Source organism: Panthera pardus, unplaced genomic scaffold, assembly GCF_024362965.1.
Source record: "Panthera pardus isolate Hobbes unplaced genomic scaffold, ASM2436296v1 HiC_scaffold_15, whole genome shotgun sequence".
NCBI lineage: Eukaryota > Metazoa > Chordata > Mammalia > Carnivora > Felidae > Panthera > Panthera pardus.
In genome coordinates this window covers 27948046-27973442 of record NW_026526710.1, presented here as the reverse complement: position 1 = coordinate 27973442, position 25397 = coordinate 27948046, and the positions used below count along the sequence as shown (strand labels likewise).

The following is a 25397-nucleotide window of genomic DNA, read 5'->3' as shown; positions in this document are numbered from 1 at the left end:
ACAATTGGTCAGATTTTCCTGATGTTTTGTATGTCAAGTAATCTGAGATTGTATCCTGGTCACTTTGAATATTATGTTATGAGACATCAGGGTCATGTTAAAATTTTCAGACAACTGTCGATTTGTTTTTATTCGTTTCTGTGTTTTAGCAGGCAGTTAGTCTGTTTGGTTTTACGTCACAAGTTTATCTCACGTTCTATGGGTGGTGGTACCAATATCAAAATCTTTACTTTTCTCTTTGGTTCTTCCCTGCATACGCAACACTCAGAGATTAGTCTGGTACTTGAGTAGTTCGTTGCATCATAGTTCAGTTCTTAAAGGTCTTGTGGGTCCATTCCACGCATGTGTAATTTGGGCATGCGAACAAGACTTGTGCTGATTTGTAACAGAATTGGAGGAACTCCCCTCTGGCTTTCTTCTCACCAGTATCTCCTCTTTAATCTTTACCTCATGGTACCCCTTTCCCTAGTTCCTCTGATCACAGAGAGGTAGAATTGGGGGCAGGAGGTGGGGGTCTTTAGAGGTCTTCAGGGCAGTAGCAGCAGTGAAGCTTTGCAACTGGAACAGTCTTTGGTGCAGGATTAGAAGGAAAAAAACAGTTTTGAAAGAGTCTATGTTTGATGGTATTAGATGTAATTATTATGCCGCATTTTATTTAGATAAAGGAATAATAATCTCCTATTCAGTTCGTTCAAAAGAGTATATATACACAGTACATGCACACACAATAAATGAAAACCAAAAGTTTGAATAAAAACTGTTTTGAGGGGCACCTGGGTGGATCCGACTCTTGATCTCAGCTTGGGTCTTGGTCTCGGGGTAGTGAGTTTGGGCCCTGCATTAGCATCTGCGCTTGGTATGGAATCTACTTAAGAAAAATAATAAGGGTGCCTGGGTGACTCAGTCAGTTAAGCACCCGACATTGGCTCAAGTCAGATTTCATGGTTCATGGGTTTGAGCCTTGCATTGGGCTCCATGCTGACAGTGTGGAGCCTGCTTGGGATTCTCTCTCTCCCTCTATCTCTCTCTGCCCCTTTCCACTTGTCCTTTTTTTCTCTCTCAAAATAAATAAACTCAAAAATTTTTTTAAAAATGATAAATGTTTGGAAACCGAAAGAAGACGTCAGCAAAAATGGCAGAGAAGGTAGCTTTCCCTACACAGCATGAGGTAAAATTCAAGAAAAAAATAGAATAATTTTTTCAGAAGTGTAGAAAACAGTGAAAGATTTACAATGGCCAAAGAAATGTTGAATCAAGAAAAAGGTAACTTAACGGCAGGATAATTTTTTGGCATTTTTATTTGCCTTTGCTCCCTGCCCAGCCCCAGCATGTTGGCAGTCCTGAAGACAGCTGCCAACATTACCAATGTGGGATCCTGGTCCCTGGTTCCAGAGGGAAGAGAGAAGACCTATTCTCAAAGACTTGTTTTCGTGTGTTCTAATATGTCTGGGGCTGCCTGAAAGTCACTTGACTTGTTTCACCCAATTCAGAAGTCGCTTAAAGCAGAAAAGACCAGCCATTCCTCAGAAACCTTGTGAGGCAAATGAACAACTCACAGCTGCCTGTTTCAGAAGGTTACAGCTGAGGCAAGCAATAGGGTGCTGAAAGCCTGGGAGTAAAAGCTGAGAAGTAAAATTCCCAAATTCCTTTGGGAATTTTTGGCATCCAAAAGTGCCCATGTATACTGGGGAATATAGAAAGTTATATGCATGCTAAGGGCAGGATGCATACTCTGAAAAAACCCGAGAAGACCCCAAGCTTTCACTTCTGTAAGGTCTCTAGTCTCAGTGCAAGTAGGAAGTGAAGGCTAAGGCAGAATTGTAAGCAGCCTCCTCCCTCTCTCCCACTCTTTCTCTCACCATCCACGGTCCCTGATATTTAAAAACATTTCTGTGTAAATACTAGTGAAAGACAACACAGAGGAATGGACCACACATAGAAATGGATATGTATTTCATGAAAATTAGTTTAGAAAAGTAACTAGGTGCACCTTGCTGGCTTAGTCAGTAGAACATGTGACTCTTGATCTCGTGGTTGTGAGTTTGAGCCACACATTGGGTATAACGATGACTTGAAAAATATAGAACCTTAAAAAAAAGAAAGAAAAGTAACTAAACATACAGCTATAGCTGTAATCAACAAAAATAAATTCTGAGGGGGAAGAATCTGGTTTCCAGAATTATCACATGGTAATATTCAAAATATCTAATTTTCAGGATAAAAGTATGAAGCATTAAAAGAAACAAGAAAACATGACCTGTTCACAGCAGAAATCAACAGAAAATTTCCCTGAGGCTACAGACCTTGAACTTTCTAGACATTTTATGTTGCCTATGTTGTATGTGTTCCAAGAGGTAAATGAAGTCATGAAAAAAGAACTAAGGGAAATGCAGATAATTTCTAATAAAATAGAGGAAATAAATAGAGAGATGGGAATTATAAAAGGTAACCAAACAGAAATTCTGAAACTGGAAAGTATAATAGCTAAAAAGAAAAATAAGTTTCAAAGTGCAGATCTGAGCAGGCAGAATAAAGAATTAATGAACTTGAAGACTGGTAAGTTTAAATTATCCAGTCTAAGAGCAGATTTAAGAAATAAAGAAAAATGAACAGAGTCTAGGAGAATTTTTTAATTTTTTTTAAAGTTTATTTATTTAGAGAGAGGGAGAGGAAGAGAAAGAGATAGAGTGTGCAAGTGAGCGTGAGGGGGGTAGGGGTAGAGAGAGAGGGAGAGAGAATTCTAAGCAGGCTCCATGCTGTCAGTGCAGAGCCCGACACAGGGGGCTGAAACTCACGAACTATGAAATCATGACCTGAGCCAAGATCAAGAATTGGACACTTAACAGACTGAGCCACCCAGGTGCCCCTAAGAGAATTATTAGCCACTGTCAAGCATATCAACACACACATAATGGGAGTCCCAGGGAGAGAGGAGGGAATAAAAGGGCCAGAAAGAATATTTGAAGAATATCAAAACATGACAAGTTTGAAAAAACACATGAAACTACACATTTGAAAAGTCAATAACTTCCAAGAGAAGAAAACTGAATCCCATCATAATCACATTGTCAAAGCCAAAGGCAAGGAGAAAATCTTGAAAACAGGGAGAAAGAAATGACTCACCACAATCAGGGAAACTTCAATTAGATTAAGAGCAGATTTTCATGAGAAACCATAGAAGCCAGAAATGTGATACTTTGAAAGTGCTGAAAGGAAAACAAAAGAAAAATAAAACTGTTAACCAAGAATCTTCTATCATGCAAATTTATCCTTTAGAAACAAAGAAGACAAAAATCCCAGATAAACAAAGACTAATTTGTCACTCATAGGTCTGTCCTAGAAGAAATGCTGAAGAGAATCCTTCAGGCTGAAATGAAAAAAAATTAGACAGTAACTCAAAGACATTCAAAGAAAGGAAAAACTCCAATAAAGGTACTGTGTAAACATAAAACACAGTATTGCTGTATCTTTGGTTCACTACTTCTCTCTTAATTTCCTATATGATTTAAAAGACAAGTGCATAAAGCAACAAGTATAAATATGTGCTAATAGGTACACAATGTATAAAGAAGTAAATTGTGACAACATAAAGAAAGGATGAAGCTGTATGGAAGCAGAGATTGTGTATAATATTATATTTATATATATATATATTTTTTTTTAATTTATTTTTGAGAGAGAGAGAGAGTGCGAGTCAGGGAGGGGCAGAGAGAGTGAGACGCAGAATCAGAAGCAGGCTCCAGGCTCTGAGTTGTCAGCACAGAGCCTGACTCGGGGCTCGAACTCACTGAATTCATGAAGCATGAGATCATGACCTGAGCTGAAGTCAGATGCTTAACCAACTGAGCCACCCAGGCACCACAAGATTTTGTATAACATTGATGCTAAGTTGGCAACCAGCTCAAACTGGATTGTTATAAATTTAGGATATCAACTGCGATCCCTATGGTAATGAATAGGAAAATGTCTAAAAAATATACACACAAAAGAAAATGAGCAGGCAGTCAAAATGGTACCCTAGAAAAATCAATTAAACACAAAAGAAGGAAGTAATAGAGGAAGTGAGGAACAAAAAGCATATAAGACAGAAAAAAATAGCAAAATGACAGAAGTATATCTTTCATAATCATTTTTTTAAATTTTTTTTAACATTTATTTATTTTTGAGACAGAGAGAGACAGAGCATGAACGGGGGAGGGTCAGAGAGAGAGGGAGACACAGAATCTGAAACAGGCTCCAGGCTCTGAGCTGTCAGCACAGAGCCCAACGTGGGGCTCGAACCCACGGACCGCGAGATCATGACCTGAGCCGAAGTCGGCCGCTTAACTGACTGAGCCACCCAGGCGCCCCGGTAATCATTTTTATATAAGTGGTAATCATTTTTATCTAAACTCTCCAGTGAAAGGCAAAGATGGTAAAATGGATAATGAAACATGATTCAGTTGTATGTTGTCTTCAGGAAACTCACTTAAAATCCAAATACAAAGTTGGTTAAAAGTGAAGAAGATGGAAAAAGGTATTCAATGCAAATAATAACCGAAGAAGTGCAGAAATGGCTACATTAATATTATACAAAACATACTTTACATAAAAAAAACTGTTACAAAGGAAGCATTCTATATCAATAAAAGATCAATTCCTCAAAAACATATGACAATTGGGGGTGCCTGAGTGGTTCAGTTGGTTGAATGTCTGACTTGGCTCAGGTCATGATCTCATGGTTTGTGAGTTTTAGCCCCGCGTCAGGCTCTCTGCTGTCGGCGTGGAGCATGCTTCAGATACTCCATCCCCCTCTCTCTCTACCCCTCCCCTGCATGCTATCTCTCTCTTAAAAATAAGTAAAACATTTAAGGTATGACAATTATAAACATGTACTCACCAAACAACAGAGCCCCAAATATGGGAATCAAACCTTGACAGTTTTGAAAGGATAAATAGACAATTCTACAGTTGTAATTGAATATTTCAGTAGATCACTTTCAATACTGGAAAGAACACCTAGGTAGGAGATCAATAAAGAAAAAGAGGACTTGGACAATACTATAAACCAATTATATATATACAGACAAAGAGAGAGAGCGAGAGAGAGAGAGAGATCACTGCCCTGAGGAGTAAGAGAACACGTAATTTTCACAAGTTTACATGACATAGTTCCAGGAGAGACCATATGTTGGGCCATAAAAGAATACTCAAGAAAGTTTTAAAGATTGAATCATATAAAGCATCTTCTCAAACTACAAGGGAATAAAGCTAGAAATTAATAACAGAAGGAAAAGTGGAAAATTCACAGATACATGGAAATTAAATAATGTTTTCTTAAAAACCAGTGGGTCAAAAAGATAATTACAAGGGAAATTAGAGAATCCTTACAGACAAAAGGAAACAGAAGCACAATATACCAAAATTTATTGAATGCAATTAATTGAGAATTTGTTGAATCAACAAAAGTTGGTTCTTTGAAAAGATCAACAGAATTGTCAAACCTTTAGCTAAATTCACAAATCTAAAGTGAGACAAGATGTAAATGATAGAATCAGAAATGAAAGTGGAGACAATACTACCAACCTTACAGAATTAAAATAATTATATGTGGGGTGCATGGGTGGCTCAGTCAGTTGGGTATCCAACTTCAGCTCAGGTTTGTGAGTTCGAGCCCCACATCAGACTCTGCTAACAGCCTGGAGCCTGGAGCCTGCTTTGGATTTTGTGTCTCCCTCTCTCTCTGCCCCTTTCCTGTTCACACACTGTCTCTGTCTGTCTCAAAAATAAATAAATGTTAAAAAACATTTAAAAATAATTATATGTGAGTTCTATGAACAAAGATACCCCAACAAATTAGATAACCTAATTGAAATGGTGAATTTTCTAGAAACATAAATATTACCAAAATTGACACAAAAAGGAAACAGAGAATGTAGAAAGACTTATAAAAGTAAAGAATTGAATCAGTAATCAAAAACCTGTCAGCAAAGTCTTGTACCAGATAGCTTCTCTGATAAATTCTACCAAATATCTAAAGAAAAATTAACACCAATACTTCTCAGTCTTTTCCAAAAACTAGAATAGAATAGGAGGGAATATTTCCTAACTCATTCTGTGGTACCAGTGTTACCAAGTAACAAAGCCAGAGTCAACACAAAAGGGGGAAAAAAAAACAACAAAACTGCAATCGAGTATCCTTTATGAATAGAGATGTAGAAGTCTTCAGTGAAATACGAGCAAAAATAGCACTTTGAAAGGATTATACATTGTGACTAAGTGGAGTTTATTTTATCATGCAAAGATGGTTCAACATAAGAAAGTCAATCAGTGTAACACACAACATGAATAGGACAAAAGGGGAAAAAATGACAATCCTTTCGATTGACCCATATTTGGCCATTAAAGAAGTGAGTAAGTTAAAATGAGGCCATTAGAGTGAGCCCTAATCTAGTCTGTCTGGTGTTATAGAAGGGGGATGTTTGGACCCATAGAGATACCACGGATACATGTATACAGAGAAAAGACCATGTGAGGGCTTAATGGGAAGGCATCCACCCGAGGGCAAGTGAAGCAGAGAGGCCTCAGAAGAAGCCAGAAATTGCTGACATCTTGATCTTGGATGTCTTGCCTCCAGAACTGTGAGAAAATAAATTTCTGTTGGTTAAGCCACCCAGTTGTGGTACTTTGTTCTGGCAGCCTTAGCAAATGAATACGTCCATCTACTTTTACAGTTGCCAGTCAACATTGTACAGCAAGTTCTGGCCGAGAAGTTGGGTGAAAAAAAGTAAAAGACTACCAAAGTAGAAAAGAAAAAGTAAAACTGTTCTTATTTGCAGATAGCATGTTCCTACGTATAGAAAATTTCAAAGAATCTACAAAAATACTACCAGAGTTAATAAAGAAATTCAGCTAAGTTTCAGGACACAAGATCAACACACGCACACACAGACACAGACACGTACACACACAAAAGATCAATACACAAAAATCAGTTTTGTTTCTGTCCATGGGAAATGAACAATCTGTAGAAAAATTAAGAAAACAATTCTGTTTACATTAGCAAATCAAATAATAAAATACCTACAGATAAACTTAACCAGGTGAACGACTTGTACACTGAAAATGTCAAACATGCTGACACAAATGAAAGAAGATTGAAGTAAAGGGAAAGGTATCTTGTACTTATGGGTTAGAAGATTTAATATTCTTAAGAATGTCATTATTACCCCAAACAAGCTGTAGATAATGTGCGAATCCAATGAAAATTCCAATGGCCTTTATTTGCAGAAATAAAAAAAGCTAATCTTCAAGTTCATATGGAATTGCAAGGGGTCCCAAATAGCCAAAACGGTTGAAAAAAAGAAGAATCAAGTCTCAGCACTCATACTTCTACTTCCTGATTTTAATAGATTTTAATACTCACTCCAAAGCTACAGTAATCAAAACAATATGGAATTTCTATAAAGATAAAAGTGTAAGCCAATAAAATAGAATTGAGTGTTCTCCATAGAAGATGTGCACATGGCCAACAGGTACATGAAAAGATGCTCAACATCATTAGTCATTAGGGAAATGGAAATCAAAACCACAACGTGATACCATTTGACATCCACTAGAATGACTCATTACTATAGTAAATAATAATTTAAAAAATCAGAAAATACCAAGTGCTGACAGAGATATGGAGAACTTGAAAATCTTGTGCATGGTTTGCAGGAATGTAAAATGTGGGAATAGCTTGGCTGCTCCTCGAAAAACTAAATATATAATTACCATACGATCATATGCAATTCATTTCCTAAGTATGTACATAAAATAAGTGGAAAAAGTACTCTAACATAAATACATGTACATACATGTCCACACCAGCACTGTTCACAGTAGTCAAAAGGTAGATACAACCTAAATATCCATCAACAGATGAATAAATGAAGAAATGTTCATCCATACAAAGGAATAATACTCAGCCATAAAATGAGTGAAGTACACACACAACAACATGGATGAACCTTGAGAACATTATGCTAAGGGAAAAGAAGCCAGACGCCAAAGGCCACGTATTGTATGATAATATTTATATGGAATATCCATAGAGACAGAAAGCTGACTTGTGGTTTCCAGGGAGAAGGAAAAGCAGGAATTGAGAAAAAGTAACTGCTTCATGGATGCTTTTGGAGTGATGAAAATGTTTTGTAAAGTATATAGAAGCAATGGTTTCACAACACTGTGGATATACATATAGAATATATGTATATTCACAATGTGAACCGGGATTATCTTAAAATAGGGAGATAAAATCAATTGAATATCTCTCAGGTTCAACAAACCCTTAGAGGGATTTCTCGGTAGCCCAAGAGAAGATCCCATCAAAACCTGCACAATATTTATCTTTGAGGCAAAACAGTGTCTTGGGAAACTGTTTGTGTGTCCCACATATGCCATCTATATATCACATACAATATTTATATATTATATACATAATATATGTATAATATATAAATCAAGAAATGTTAATGTAAGGGAATACTTGATAAGTAAAACCCAGTTATTCATATCATGTAAGTATACATTATTTGACTGATCTTGAGAAAATTTTATCTCTGTGTGTTAATCCTTAGTTGTCCCTAATGAAAGCAATAAAAACTACAGTAGAATTGAGAAGAAATCAGAAGATTAATTCCCTTCCCTTCTGCTTCCTTTTATTTTGAGCTTTTCATTTTCCTAAAAGGCTAATAAAATTTAACTTCCTTAAGCTATGTTTTTAAGTAACTGACCACATGCCAAAAGCATATTATGCCAAAAGTTAGAGAAACCTGAAGAAAATGCATTTTAGAATGAAATGTACATTTTAGCTGTATATATATTTTATGTTTATGACATTTTAAATCTTTATGCTTCATTTTTTTTGGGGGGGGGCGGTTCCGTATTTTCCCTGAGGGTATTTTATGGGCTCCTCTGCCTTAGGTCCATGCAAGCAGCATTCACTAATGCTTCCACGTCAACATTAGAAACACAGAAGTCAATACCCTGAGCTCAGAGCCTGGGGAGAGCCATCGCCCCAGCAACCATGGCAGTGGATGGGGGCGGTTAACACAGTTGCTGAAAAGAGTGAGTTAGGACATGTGTGTGGTTTCTCACTTTGCCTCAAAGATAAATATTGCCCAGGTTTTGATGGGATCTTCTCTTGGGCTACCGAGAAATCCCTTTTTCCTGTATGGGTTTGTTGAAAGTAGACCTGAGAGCTATTCAACTAATGGTGTCTCCGTATTTTAAGGTAACCCTGGCTCATTCTTCTTTCCCAACATCAGATTAGTAATCAAGGCAGTGAGACTGTGGCAAGCAGTTTTTTAACCACTAAAGAAGGATTTTATGCTGAAATGAGATAATGTAACTTTTGGTTAGATCTTAAAGATGTGTGTGTGTGTGTGTGTGTGTGTGTGTGTGTGTGTGTAACACAAGTATACTTAAATATAAAATTATATGCACTATATTATATATATAGCTTATGTATTTATCATTATGTAAATATAAAGATATAATTTATACATACAAATTCATAAGTATACTACATACTTATCAGGTATATATTTGTCATATAAATAAATTTTATTTGTACATAAAACTTTATAGTTTCAAAGGCCGGGGGGCCCGTCTAATCAATTCCCCAGAGTTGCATGACCAGAGGCAGGCCAAGGACCAGAATGTAGACCATCCAGTCCGGCACCTACCTAGTCCTCTCCAGAGCAGAGTTGCAGAAGTGTACTCTTTAATTCACAGAACAGTTTTATTTTAGGATTATTCAGAGAGCATCTCTCATACCCCATTCTCATTCCTATTTCCTGCCTCCCCATAGGAAACTCCTTAAATATGTTTTAGACATATATTAACTATACATAAACACATTTGTGTTAAACATATATGTTATTTTTCCAGATCTGTGTTCTTGATTCATCTGAATTATTTTGTGGTCTGTGTCCCGCAAAATAATTGTCCCATTTTGTTTCTTATTATTTTTTAACCCATTTTTTTTTTAAGATCTACATAGGTGGTTCTACTTTCATGCACCTAATGGTTGCACGTATTTCAAGATGCACATTCAGCACATTTTTACGTATTCGTCTCTCGACTGGCAGAAAACTAGAATATCTCCAAATCTCTGCTGCTACAGACAAGGATGATGAATGTTATTACTCAAGTCCCCATGTAGACCTGTTGCAAAAATTTCTCTGGACTTTATAACTCAGAATGTGGCTGCCAAGTCAGAGACTTAGGCATACTTACGTACTGACTTCCAGGAAGGCTGTACCAATTTCACGCTATTACTGTAATATTGTTTCCCCTCGGAAAAAAACTCAAACTCAATATTATGGAAATATATACATATATATACACATACATATATATACACACATATGTATGTATATATACACATACATATACATATATATAAACACATGTATGTATATATACATATACATATATATACACACATATATGCTTATGTATTTATAAATAAATATATAATTTATATATAAATTTATTTTTATATTTAAATATATATTATATATTTACTTATGTTATATATAATTATATATTATATATATTTATATATTTATTTATAAACATATTATATATGTTTATATATATATGTGTATATATATATATATAAATTTGAGAGAGAGAGAGCACGGGGGAGAGGGGCAGAGGCAGAGAGAGAGAATATCCCAATCAGGCTCCATGCTCATGCTCAGTGCAGAGCCTGACATGGAGCCCAATCTCCTGACACTGGGATCGTGACCTGTCGTGAAATGGAGTCAGAAGCTCAACCAATTGAGCCACCCAGGCACCCCAATATTATAGATATCATAATTTTTGCTAATATGATGGGTGTAAGGGGTGCCTGGGTGGCTCAGTCGGTTGAGAGTCCAACTTCAGCTCAGGCCATATCTCACAGTTTGTGAGTTCAAGCCCCGCATCGGGCTCTGTGCTGACAGCTCAGAGCCTGGAGCCGACTTTGGATTCTGTGTCTCCCTCTCTCTCTGCCCCTCCCCTGCTCTCTCTCTCTCTCTCTCTCTCTCAAAAATAAATAAATTAAAAAAAAATTTTTTTAATGTGATGGGTGTAAAATGTTAACCCATTTTTGGTTTAACTCTAATGACTTAAATAATGTCTTTCCACTTTTAGTTTCTCTGTATAAATATATTGCCCTCTCAAGTTTTCCCTTGTAAGACCTATGTAGATGTTTTGTTCACTTCTCTCTTGGTTCAGTGGTCTTCTTGTTGATGTTCAGGCATTCTTTGTCTATTGAAATATTAATCTCAGTAATGTCATCTCTAATCTTAGATGTCCCAGCTAATCATCTGTCTGTGAATTCTATTTATAGTGGTGTCTATTGAATTTTCTATTTTAATGTAGTCAAACTCATCTTTATTTATTTATTTATTTACTTACTTAATTTATTTATCTTTATTTTTATAGCTTATATTTTGGGTCTTATGTTAGAGGCAATCTCCATGGAAATCCAAAGCACAGAGTTATTCTTCCATATTTTCATCTATTGACTTTAGAATGTTATCTTTCACATTTAGGTCTTTATTTACTGGAAGATCACCTTTATGACAGGGATTCAGTATTATTTTTATTATTTTTTTATTCAAGTCAATTTTTCACCTGCTAGATAGCCTATTCTTCTTCTCTTGGCTTGTGGGGTCAACTTGACATTCATCAAGCTCATATGAGTAAATTACTTTTTTTTTTTCTGAACTGTATGTGGTATTCCATTTGACTTTTCTTCCTTTCTGTAAGGGAACTAAGTTTCTGTTTGTTTTGTTTTAACTTCCGGGTTTAGAGCATACCTTAATTGTCTGGTAGGACAAATGAACCTCACCCATTTTTTATCTCAAAATTTCAAAATTGGCCTGGCAATTCTGAGGTTTTTGTTCTTCCAAATACATTTTTAAATAAGTTTGTTGAGTTCTTCAAAAATTCTTTTCTTATATATTTTGGAATATGCTTGTTGATGGCCTGAAAGTTTCTCTCTCTTCTCAGACTGGTTTTCAAGACTATCAACTGATTGAATCAGCCTTGCCCAAATTATCAAGGATAATATCCTTACTTAAAGTCAGTTGATTATGGACTTCAATCATATCTCTAAATTCATGACAATGTCTAGATTAGTGTTAGATTAAAAAACTGGGGACTATAGTCCAGCCAAATTGATACATTGGCAAAACCATTTACAATACAGTTTTGGTTGCTAATTTAGGTTGTATCTTGTTTTCTATTTGATTATTGTTAATATAAAGGAACTATATTGATTTTTATATGATGATCTAAATCATTTTCCGAATTCTTGTATTCTAATAGTTGGTCTGTGGCTTCACTTTGGCATTCTATATTGATTATATCATCTACAAATAGCTTCATTTGCTCATATTGTCTGCAAATAATTGTAGTTATTACAATTCTTCATTCTTTTTCTTATCTTATAACGTTGGCCTATGCACCCAGTGATATGTTAAGTGGTGGCAAGGATAGCAAGTGTCCTTGATCATTCTCTGACATTAATGTATGTCTAAAATTCCACCACAAGTAGATTGCTTGTTTTAGCTGTGGTGTAATACCTTCATCATATTAAGGATATTTCCTTCTATTCCTAGTTTATTGAGCGTTACTTTCTTTTATCATAAATAGAAATTGACTTTATGAATGCTTCTTCTGCATCCATTTAGAAAATTATATCAGCCCACTGGTGTGTGACTTACACATATGCATTTGTTAATGTTAAATACTTGTGTCTCTGTAATAAATACACCCTAGCTCATTATTATTTTCTTAGTATAGTTGACACAAAATGTTTTATTAGTTTCAGGTGTACAACATAGTGATTCAGTTTTTCTCTGTGTTCAAGTGTAGCTACCATCTGTCATCATGCAATGCTATAATATATACCATTGACTATATTCCTTATGCTGTACCTTTTATTCCCATGACTTATTTATTCCATAACTAGAAGTCTGTATCTTTCACTCCCTTTGATCCATTTTGCCCGTCCCTCTACCCCTCTCCCTCGAAAGCCACCAGTTTGTTTTTGTATTACAGGTCTCTTTTAACCCCTAGCTTAATGTGCTGTATTCCATTTTTACTCTGCTAATTCAGTTGGTTAGAAAATATCTTTTTTAATAATTTGTGTCTATGTTCATAGGTAAAACTGGCTTCAAATTCCTTTTTATTTTCTAGCCTTGTTTTATTTTGAATTTAAAGTTACTCTAACTTTGTAAAATATTTTGGGCAACTTCCCTTCTTTTCCTATTTTCCGAAACTACTTTGATAAGGTAGTGTTTTTTTTTTCCCCTTTAACTTTGGCAGAGCTCTCTTATAATACTTTCTGGGCCAGGGGCTATTTGTGGTCCATTTTGTGGTAATTTGTCATATAATAAGTAGGAAAGCATCGTTCTTTCACATTGGATTTTTAATCAATGTTAATTGTACAATTTTACAAAGGGAACTTTGTAACTAAAAATTAAGAGAGTAATTACTACACTTGACACACTTCTGGGTGTGTCTATATAATAGATTCGGCAGAAACGGAATCCACGTGGAATGCTGCAAAGGTCAGAGCGAGTGTGTTGCATCTGAAGCGCCCTCACCGTCTCTGTGTTTCTTACCTTCTAGGACATACGGGCCGGTTATTAAAGTCTCTGTGCTTCACCAGTCTTTCCTTCCTGTTGCTTCACATCATTTTCCACATCACGTTGGCCAGCCTGGAAGCTCAACATCGTATTGGACCTGGTTACAACTGTGAGTGTTATGGTGACTTTTTCTTCATATTATGTATGAATAAAGCTGTGTGCTGTAATGCTTATAGAAATCTGTACAACAATTACATCATGAAATCCACAATCATTTGTGGTCATTTGGCAATCCTGTATGAGAAATACATATAAGGAAACTGTCATGGAAAATTACAAGTAAATTACTTAATGAATGTTCAACAAAAATTAGGTATTTGGGCCCTATTTGTATGTAAGACATTATTACTGGGCTTAATCTAAAAAAAAATCAAGATATATATATATACATACATATATATATGTGCGTGTGTGTATATATATATATACACACACGCACATATATATGTGTATGTATATATATGAATATATGTATATATTGTATATGTATATATACACACGTACGTACACACACATACACACACACACACACACATATATATGGTGACTGTATATGTATACATATATATATGTATACATATACATATATATATGTATATGTATACATATATAGTCCCTGGAGCATATGGTACAGCTAGTGAAGCAAGACATATACAGTTTCTAACATGATTAACATGACTACAGAAATTGAATAACTTATGACTGTGACCTCAGTCCTATTCTACTATTCTACCTCTATACTATTCTACAGTATAATGTAAGATTTCATATAACTTTATGGGAAAAATGTAATGACACAGAGTTTCTTTTTTTAATTGGGAGTATTTTATTGCTACTCACAGGGAAATAGTATGTTTGTATGCATTATATTTTGAAGTTATGATCTGAGAAAGTCAACATATATATTCTTCATCTAGGTGACATCATCTTTCCAAAAGTAACGTGCTATCAGATAATTTGAGTTCAGTTTTTATAGGATGTGTGACTGTCACTTGAAAAAACAGAAGCATTTCAAGTAGATGGAATACATTCCACCTGTTTTAAGTTAGGCCTAAAGAAACCCTGAGATATTTGAAAAAGATTATAATAACTGTTTTAAATTGTCAGTTTTTCTTTGAGGAACCTATTTGTAGGTTTTCAACTTCCTGATTTTTCATAAAGGCAAGCACAAGTGATATGAAGTAAACCTATCCTTTCCTGTCAAATAAAAAAAAGGTCAAAATTCTTCATGAATCAAAGACTGTTAACATAAATATAGTGAGATATTCTTTAGCAAAATTCATATTTATAAATTATTCAGTATCCTTCACCATCTAACTTTTAGGAATCTACAGTTTACAGATCTAAAGTTAGTATTCATTTTGGCCATTTTATTGAATTCAAAACTCATTGGAAACCAATGCCTATCAAAATGGTTTTGATTTAAAAATCTATGATTGAAGATATAGTTCTTGTTTTTCAAATTGAGATATAATTCATATACCATAAATTTCACCTATGTAAGGAATATAGTTCAGTGGTTTTTGGAGTGTGCAGCCATCCCCGCTATCTGATTCCAGAAAATTTTCATCACCCCAAAGAGAACCACCCCGTGCATGGAACAGTTATTTCTCGTTCCCTTTTCACCCAGCCCTAATTTAATTTCTGCCTCTGTTAGACTTACCTGTTCTAGAAATTTCATCAAAGAAGTATGTGATATGTAACCTGTTGTGTCTAGCTTTTCTCACGTAGCATGATGATTTCGAGGTTCATCCATGTTGTAGCATGTATTGCTGTTTTGTTCCTTTTCGTGGCTGAAGAATATTCCACTGTTAACAGGAATTGTTAACAATGTTGTTTTGCTGTTTGGTAAAAGTCAGCTCTTTATTCAAAACTTGAAAAAATAAAGTGTTTAAATCATAACACTTTAGTTCCTTTAGTTATGCTATAATGATAGAAAGCATTTATTACGTTTGGCCAGGTTCAGATCTTTTTGGACTTAGGAGAAATGTCAGCAGCTGTATTTTCTCATGTGTTTCCATCACAAATCCTTTAGAGATTTCTTAAGAAGGCATTCGTAGGATCATAAGGAAGGTTGTCTGAATAAAAGACTGTTTCATGAATAATGAGTTGTCTGTCACTGGAAGTATTTAATCACAGGATATATTACAACTTATCAGATTTTAAAATTTTGAGTTTATAAATATCTTGCCCATTTCTACTGAGTGATATTGTGGAAACAACTGTACCGGAGGGTGTCTAGATTAGGAAGTGCACTTCATCATTTCTTTTGACCCAGAGTCTAGGTATTTCTGGTTTTTTTTAAATCAAAATGATGATTTGCCACAATTCTACAAAAGTCAAAACACAAATGTAATATGAAATGTTAAAACAGTATTCCCCTTTCCACATTTATAAATATATTTATTCTATGTATGGCCTCCCTTATGAGGTAGACACAGAGACAGACAGACAGGAAGACATACAGACTTACACACACACATACACATGGAAATTTGTTCCTCCCTTGTCTCCTCCTTCCCAGGCAAGGATCCAAATTGCCTGGATCCTGTGGATGGGCCCTGCATTCATGCCATGAGAAGTCCACACTTCTCAGTGGTGAAGGTATGGAGGCCATCTTCGGTGTATTCAAAGCTGGCCTCTTGACATAGCATTCTGTACAACTCAACCTTGAGTTAGGTCTGCCTTTACTAACCTCACATCCTAAATATTTGGGCTTGTAGATACCAAGATATTTCCATGTGTCTGTCAAAGATATTTTTATTCATGCACAATTACCTTCTGCTGTCATTGTTCGCTGCAGTGTAACTTGAATATGTCCTGATCTCACATCCTGCCTTCCCTTCCTTTTTTGACATCTCCATACAAAAGCTCTATTCTGTTCCACAGAGAGCCGATATAATGGAGGTCATAACAGTAAATTTTATTTCTACCAGGTTAAATTCTAATGTGAAGTTTGTCCCTACAAAAGTTAATATTGCAATTTGCAGTTGCAGTATTTTTGATGAGGTCACCAACAGAGAAGGGATGCGCTAAAGACTGCGTTAGAAAAAGGAATTTGAACTCTTTGCTGTCAGTCATAAGCCCCTTGAAAGTGAGTTTACAGAAATCATAAATTTCTTCTGAAAAACGAGTGATGCATGTAACACTGTTGGCTCATCGGGTGTTACAGAGTTTTTTGGTCCAGTTTCGTGTGTAGCATTTAAAAGCAATACATTCTTGAAAAGGGATAAAAGGGACAGGCAAACAAACTTCAGAGCTTTGCAAACTAGGTTAGTCCAAAATTGACACAGACCAGGTTTTCAGCCTCGAGCATTTTTTAATGATCAAGTTATATAAACTCCAGAAAATACTGTTAGAGTGGGTAATGGAAACACTGACTTTTAATTTAGAGTTGACTTCACTTCAGTAATGTTATTGTTCCTTGACCATTTGGAGTTTCGATTACACCATCAGAGTTGTAAACACAAACCCAGCTAGTCTGATATCCCACATTTGAAGGGTAGCCCTTTTTTGGCATCTGTAGACACAGAGCAGCAAAATTTCAAACAAAAAGACGCAACGTGTCTTGGCCAGCATTGCTGTGCATTTTGAATGCTTTCTCTCTGCTCCAGACATTGGTAAATGAAAATGCAATAGCCCACACAGGTCAGATTTCCCAATCATATTCAAATTCAAGACCACCATGTGCTCATTTATATGTGTTTAATTTTGTTTTCCTACCTATTCCTTTCCCCATTTGAAACTCATATACTCTTACCCTCATTATAGCAAAAGCTCCCAGGATCCCTCAGGAATCTAAGACACATGTCTGGGGGACAACAGTAGCATTTATAAATATTGAGTCATTGAAAGTTCTCGTTCCCCTAGAGCCCTGTGAATATTAACTGGCAGTAGTAAAGAGTTTTTCAAACCAGCCTATTTAGTTTCTGACTAGCTGGCAGGTTTGTTAAAGGTGCCATTGTGCAGACCTGAAACGTAACCCCCACACCCCCTCTTTCTCTCTCTTTCTTCATTTCCAAAATGGTGCTTATAGGTAAGTGAGGAAATCTATGGGGCAGGGGTGGGGGAACCCGTGTAAATTTTCCTCAAACGTGTTGTGCCGCTTACTAAAATATTTTCATTCCATCAAACCTATATTATTTAAATAAATGTAAACCCGGTTTCAATTATGTCATTACAGATTCCATAGAAGTAGTTTGTTTGACTCACTGGTGGATGTGTGGCAACACTAGTGAAATTTCAAGGCCAGTCTGGCTTCTTGTGCGGTGCTAAAGCGCGTTATTGATCGGAAGGACCTTTTGAGTTTGAAACTCTGAAGGAGAAATCGGTGGTGATAATAGGTGCTATTTGTAGAGCGTCTACTAACTGGTAGGCCCCAAGGATCATTACGTTCCCTTTCTAATTAATGATTCCTTTTTCTTGTCACAGATGAGCCCGGATATCCTTACGTAGGGCACTCCATACTCATGGCCCTGGTCCGTTCTCTGAGCAAATCTTTAGGGTAGGTTAGGGTCTGCAGATGGCCAGCTGTGCATTGCCTATGGGCACCCCCTGAAGAGTTGAGTGGGAGCTGCCATCCACTCCAGGCTCTGAGAGCCAGGCTGGAGTAAGCCGGATGCAGGGGATCATTTTATTGCCACAAAGAGGCAGTCTGCTGGCCAAGACTTGCCCCGGTGGGGCTGTGCCTTTTATGAGCTGTCTGCCCCAAGATGGTGCCTTTCTTTTGTATACATGCGGTGTCTATCTGCTGGTGGCACTGAGGTAGGGATGAGGCTAATGATGGATGAGACAGGGGTAAGGAGTGAGGGTAGCATTGAGTGTGACGGTGAAGAAATGAGCAAGTGAGTCATCCACGCTGCCACACGTCTGAACTGGGATCCGAGCACTGACCTGCCTGGCTTTCCACCTTCTTTCCTTCTTTTTTTTTTTTTCTTAACGTGTATATATTTACTTGGGGAGTGGAGGGGTAGAGAGAAGGAGAGAGAGAATCCCAAGCAGGCTTCATGCCGCCAACACAGAGCCCGATATGGGGCTCAAACTCGGGAACTGTGAGATCGTGGCCTGAGCCAAAGCCAAGAGTTGGACGCTTAACTGACTGAGCCACCCAGGTGCCCCAACCATCTTTCCTTCTATTTGGGGAACTCCTGATTCCCCATCTATTTAGGATTGTGTCCTCCATTGCACTTTCTAGGACTTCGGAGTAGTCTAGTTTCAAAGGATTTACATATGTTTCTGGTATGTCCTCATAATATTTCCTTTGCTTTATTAGATTGCAGCATTCAGTTAGAGTCTTTCCTCCTGAATGACAGAGGATCAGATCAACTGCTTTCTCCCTCTTTTGGGGCAGAGTGGGGGAGCATCTAAAGTTCTGATTTTCCACACTAAGAGCACAGGAAACTAGGCCTAGAAGCCCATTGACCAAGAGGTTATTATAGGCCTTAATAGTACTTTATCCTGATGCTCGTCTATCCCAAAACATGAGGGTCTCTGTGCTGAGACCCAATATATGAAACATTAACATGGGACAAGAACACTGAGGGACAGATGTGGGCCTGGCAGTTCTGCATCTCATCGGATGGGGTGGGTGCATGGAGTGAGCCATTCTTATAGACATTCTGATTTCTGGTGCCAATGCTGACTTCGCTCTTGGCACATGTAGACAGAATCATGCTCATGGTTAATCGTGCTAATTGGAGATAGACCCTTAGATTTGCAGTCATCTGATGAGTCCATCCTTGTAGAAGTAACCTCTATGGATAGTCTTTATTTTTTACATTTCACACAGTACTATGGAGGGAAGAGTGAATATTTATGAAGTGGGAGGTAAAATATGTAAAAGGAAACTATCCCTACACTTGCTTTACCAGTAATTTTTGAAGTTACTTTCTGCTGCTTGCTTTCTTTATGTAATTCTTTTTTTTTAATGTTTATTCATCTTTGAGAGACAGAGAGAGAGAGAGCATGAGCGGGGAAGGGGCAGAGAGAGGGAGACACAGAATGGGAAGCAGGCTCCAGGCTCTGAGCTGTCAGCACAGAGCCTGACACGGAGCTCGAACCCACGAACTGGGAGATCATGACCTGAGCTGAAGTCAGATGCTCAACTGACTGAGCCACCCAGACGCCCCTCTGCTGCTTGCTTTCTTATTGAAGTTAGCCTGGAGTCGCCAACAGGTGACATCGGGGAGAGCCTTGATTCTCCTCCTTCTTCTCTTCTTCTCTCCCCTGACACCTTCGTGAATTGACAAACTGCCCCTCAATACAACAGTTAAAAAAAAAAACAAAACCCTGGACCAAGTTCCCTGGTCATTTGTGCCAGGATGAGGGTACTGGTCTAATTTTCTCTTAACTAAAATAGTCTAAAAGTGTCTGGATTGTATATACACCTTACGATTGCATTTATTGTAAGTGCAGTTAGCCTTAGGTGTTATTTCCTTCAGTCCCTGGTAATTGAGGCAGCTTGCTTTTTCCATCCCCCGACACGCTTAGGCACGTGCCAGCCTGTGATAGAGCCTGGCGCTCGTCACTGTGGGCAAGGAAGGCTGTTCCAGTCTAAGACTAATTTATGATCCGTACTCTCTGGATGGGAAGCATTGCTGAAAGAGAACTCTAGCAACCTGAGATTTGATGGCTTCTACTTTCTTGGAATAACAAATGCATTCAGTTTTTACTGCCAAAAGCCAGAATTCTCCAGGCGAGAGGAAGGATTGAGAGGGTAGCACCATGTGGGAGAGAAACCCCATCAGGATGAGAATCTCTTAGGCCAGTACCTTGTTCATACCCTGATTTCTCTTGGACTAATAGTCAGGCAGTGACGTTCGGTTTACGTAGTGTTTTTCAAATAGAATATTCGTTTTATTGTGAGAAATATTTGGCATGAGAATTGTGTATACTATTCACTACTGGAGCAGAGGCAGGATCTTATGTGATGGTAGGTAAGTTACTCATCTCTGTGTTTCAGCGTCCTTGCTTGTAAATGTCTGCCATCTCAAGGCCTGTTTGTGGCGGTTGAGTTAATACAGGCAATGCCCTTAGCACAGTGCCCAGCCCATAGCAAGTGCTCATTAGGTATAAGCTATTATTACTGTTGTCACTATCATTAGATAATGATAGCACAGCTATCATGTAGCACAGCTACAAGGTGACAGAAATTTCTCAGAACTGAATCCCACCTCCAAATTATACACAGTCACATGGATGCACCTTCGAAATTATGAAATGTGTGAAACTTACATGGTACCAGATAATTCTGTATTCCAATCTTTATCTTAATTTCCTACTAATTCTGTTATATTTGGATTGATGCGACTCTACCCTGTGTGGTCGAAATCATGGCTAATAGGGTGAAATGGTGCTGATTGGAAGGTGGTGTCAATGACACGTGTCTTTAGTGACCCTCCAGCCTCCTTCAGTACTGTTTTTTCCCCTTTTCTTCAAGAGCACCTCCGCCGTTGAGAGATCCCTGCCCCATGGCTATACTGCTGGCTCTGGCCTGGACTCGTGAATACATCAGAGCCCTCTCCTCATTCCTTCCCTGCCCTGAAGCTTGTCACTCACCCCATGCCCTCCAGCATAGAGGGATAAATACTAACATATTCACTGTTTACTACCTTTTCTATGTTACAGAATTTTAGACAAGGCAAAGGCTGAAAATGTTAGGAAGAGAAGTGCTAACTTTTGTTTTGTTTTGTTTTGGAAAACTAAACGAGCACTTAACTCATATTATTCCACTTAATTCCTCCTATGTCTCTTAAAACATAGTGGCTCTCGCTACCGTGGATGTGAGGACTAGAGGTGAAGAGTGTCTTCCGTTAGGTCACTCAGTTAGTGGCAGAACCAGAATTCAAACTGAGGTCTTTCGGACTCCACAGACCACATCATTTCTAATGTGCTGTGCAGCCTTGTAAGTGTGCGGGGAAAACTTTATGGAGAAATGGGGCTTTGGCTAATTAGATTTTGAGAGATAGATAAGACTAGGACACACACTTTTTGGAGGATCTGTTGAGGGAGAGGATAATTAATCAATCGCACTTACTCTAGGTAAAGCATTAATGGTTGGTAGTATGTTTTACTTGGTAAATATTGGTGTTTAAGAATATCTTCACCCCCAAAAGCGAACAATGTGGACTCTACAGAGGCTTCCTGGTTGGGCGCATGGATGTACGTTTGCCACAGGGAATGCGTATTTCCTGGTCCTTCCGGATCCACTGTCCCTGTCTGCCTCACCTCATGTGGATCCTCTATCAGCTTGCTAACAATGGAGGCCTTCTGGTCTGTGAGCGGTTTTAATCTGTATTTATCAAGCCTGAGAAAATTGGAGTTTTGTTTTGTTTTTTCCTGAAGAGGTAAATCAGTCAATAAATCAAGATTATGTGGGCTGCGTTTCGGCGCACGGACATCTACTTCCCTGAAATGTGAATCTCTGAGATCCTGGGTCCTGAGGCAGTTTCCAGAATGACACATAATACCGTCTGACCTTTTCTTTTGAAGACAATAGTCTTCCAAATATTTGAAGGCAGCTGTGATATCACATCTAAGTATTTGTTCCAGATCCATACTGAGTCCCTCCCCTGTGCTGTCTGCTCAGCTGGTCAGCGTCTTGTGTGGCTGATCGGATAAGAAAGCATCAATGTCTTATCAGGTGGGGAAACTGTGGTTTCAGTTTCCAGAAACTGGTAACAGACCTCACAGGGCTGTGACTTTCCTTGTTCTCGAGACTGTCCTTTTTTCCCATCAGCTAAACTTACAGGTCTGTCATGGATTGTATATTTGCCATGTAGATCTTTCATCACCTAAGATATCAGATCTATTTCTTGTGAATCCAACTTCTAATTCCCTTAAGGCAGATGTGCCCCCATCCCCCATCCTTGACTTGGGATTTTGATTCTCCTTGAGTAGAACTCTTTCCTTACCATGCAGCATCCTCCTCTTATCCCTAAATGAACTAAAATGTGTGTATCTCCCGGCACGCCAGTCTTATTTTCTTCACTCTTGCTTTGGCCTCACCGTATCTCACACCCAGCTTCTTCTTCATCTTTTTTTTTAAAATAACATCTTTTTATCCCTTTCTAAGTTTTGCTCTAAATCAGTATTGGTAATAGCTTTAATGTACAACTGCCCCTTATGGGCCAGGCATAGTTTTTGTGTAATAATCTCAATATCGCATAGTTCTGCAAGGTACTTACTGTTTTACTCACTTGCGGTTAAAGAGACTGAACAGCAACAGAAGAGATAGGTTCTGATTGGTTAAAAAGTGACAAATGTGACTTGCAGGCTCACAAGGATGGCGTTGGCTCCCTGGGGCCCATGGTGTGTGTGTGCACGCGCACGCACCACAGGTCAATTGTGCCTCTCTAAGGAGAGGGAGGGGAAGAGCTACAGACAAGGCAGAAAGATGACCTCACCAGCTTTACTTCTCCCGTCTCCATGGGTGTCCTTTCTGCCCCCCCACTGGCCAGTCCTGCAAGCTTCCAATTCCCCATCTGTACCTTTGCTGTAGTTGTTCCCCTGGGAGAGTCTTCTTACCCACACCTGCCATCCCATTCCTCCTCCGCTGGGCCCACCCTTCAGTGCTGAGCACCTGCTCCAGGAGACCTGGCCGACTGGGTCACGTGCCCTTCTGCTCCCTGAAAGCTCTGCGCATCATCCATTGATCTTCTTGTGCTGATTATAATCACTGATTGTATATATATTCTCCAATTAGCATGTGATCAAATTGAGGGTAGGGACCATCACATTTTGTTTATTTTTGTGACCTGAGTACCTACCACAGTGCCCCGTGCGTAGTACACGGCCCGGTAAGTGTTCGAAGAGCAAAGAAATGAGTTAAGAGCAGGGAAAAAAGGAAATGAAAATGTGACAAAGATGAGAGGGGACGACTGTCTTGTTTTGTCACCAATTTTCAGGGGACTCCTCCCCATCGAGGTCTGTCGTTAAACCTTTGAGGAGAGCAGGTGTCCCGTACGATGTCCCCTCTCCGCCAGGAACTTGTTCTGCTCTCTCTGTCCCCTATGTGCCTCCTGAAGATCTGACTCTGGTAGTCGTTGCCATTCCCCTCCTTTCAGTTCAGGCGGAAATAGGAGAATGATCCATTCACGCGAGGGCTTTTGTTTCTTTTTAAAAACTGTATCCCAAACAAAGGAACCTAGTATTGATTTCCTTTGCACAAGGAAATTTGGATTTCCATTTGGATTTGGGGCCATCGAGGATGAGCGTAGAGAAGATGATGCTGGAAGTCGCAAGGAGGGGAGAGGAGAAGGGGTACGTGTGCTGTGGCAGGGTGGCCTCGTTAATAATTAGGGAGGGAAGAGAAGTCCGCCAAGGATAATAGACATGCCATTCTCCTCCAGCTCATTGCTCCCGCTCCGAGCCCACCGGTCCTTGCTGTAAGATAAATCACAGGGCAGGAAGTTTAAAATGATTTGGGATCGATTGTGTTTGCTTAAATAACAATTTCCCCAGCCTCAGTTTCATGATGCAGCATTTCTAGTGTAAATTATTTACCATAAAAGCACTAAGGCAAGTCTGTGTGGTATGGGAATAAACTTAACCTCAAAGTGATAGACAACATAAAGCTATCAGTGTATGTTTTGAAACTCGTGGTATAATGGAAGGATATTTCAAGGGCATAGAACAAGCAGCAAAATTGGGCCAGATATAGTCATGACATTCCAGAAGATATTAATCGTGTGGATGTAAGTTCACTTATTCTTCAGACTTACAAAGTGATCTGTGTCTTAGGGCTGAGGTATGTGGGTTCATAAATGAATACCATTTCTTCCTATAAACAGAAGTTTAGATTCAGAAAATCCCTCTTGATTTCACATGTTAAAAGTATATTTCAAGGATGCAGAAGATCAGCAGAGAAGTTGTTAATATAATTTCTCTCTTATGTTCATTTTTAGGGACATCAAAAACATTTCCTGATGTCTCTATTGTAGGTTATGGGCATATGTAGAATATTACTATCAAAGATACTACTGTAAAATATCTGATAACACTTATCGACAGATGTTTTGCATATTGCTTTACCATTTATTTTCTGAGAAAAGCATTTGCTTTGCAAATATGTGCATCACATTGATAATTATGGCTTCAAATGCTCTTGTTTCGTTACTTTGCATTGTTATTTAGTGATAATCTGTAGGTTTAAGGGAGCAATCATTCTCAAAGGGCCCCAAACCATTGTTCAGTAGCAATGCTGTGGAGTAAGATGCGATGGCTGATTTCCAAAAATCCCCATGTGATGATTGCATCTCCCCCACTGCCAACAGGTCACAAAACCCAAGGCAGTCATGACATATAAACCACATGAATCAAATCACGATACAGCACGCACAGATTTCCTTCTTTTTATTTTTGCAGTATCAGAATTTCCTAATTGAGAAATTTGAAACAATGTTACATTGAAATTAGAATAATGACAACCATGATATCTTGCCTTGTCAATTTTGAAAATATTTTCCACAAAGTTGAAACCACAATAACCACAAAGAAAATTAGTTCAAAAACAATTTTTTTTAATGTTCATTTTTGACAGAGACAGAGTGTGAGCGGGGGTGGGGCAGAGAGAGAGGGAGACACAGAATCCGAAGCAGGCTCCAGGCTCTGAACTATCAGCGCAGAGCCCGACGTGCTCGAACTCATGAGCTGTGAGATCATGACCTGAGCTGAAGTCAGACGCTTAACCGACTGAGCCACCCGGGTGCCCCAAAGAAAATTAGT

General features: G+C 38.2%; 1 protein-coding gene across 10 annotated transcripts in view; it reads left to right on the top strand.

Annotated features, from left to right (window-relative positions):
- The window catches only part of PIEZO2 (piezo type mechanosensitive ion channel component 2), a 468071-nt gene that overhangs the window by 148778 nt on the left and 293896 nt on the right, over nt 1–25397 (top strand). For all 10 annotated transcript variants that reach the window (XM_053902383.1, XM_053902382.1, XM_053902379.1 and 7 more), the window contains exon 3: nt 13657–13782. In XM_053902383.1, the coding sequence (XP_053758358.1) occupies nt 13657–13782 (126 nt within the window). The remainder of the gene's footprint in view (nt 1–13656; nt 13783–25397) is intronic.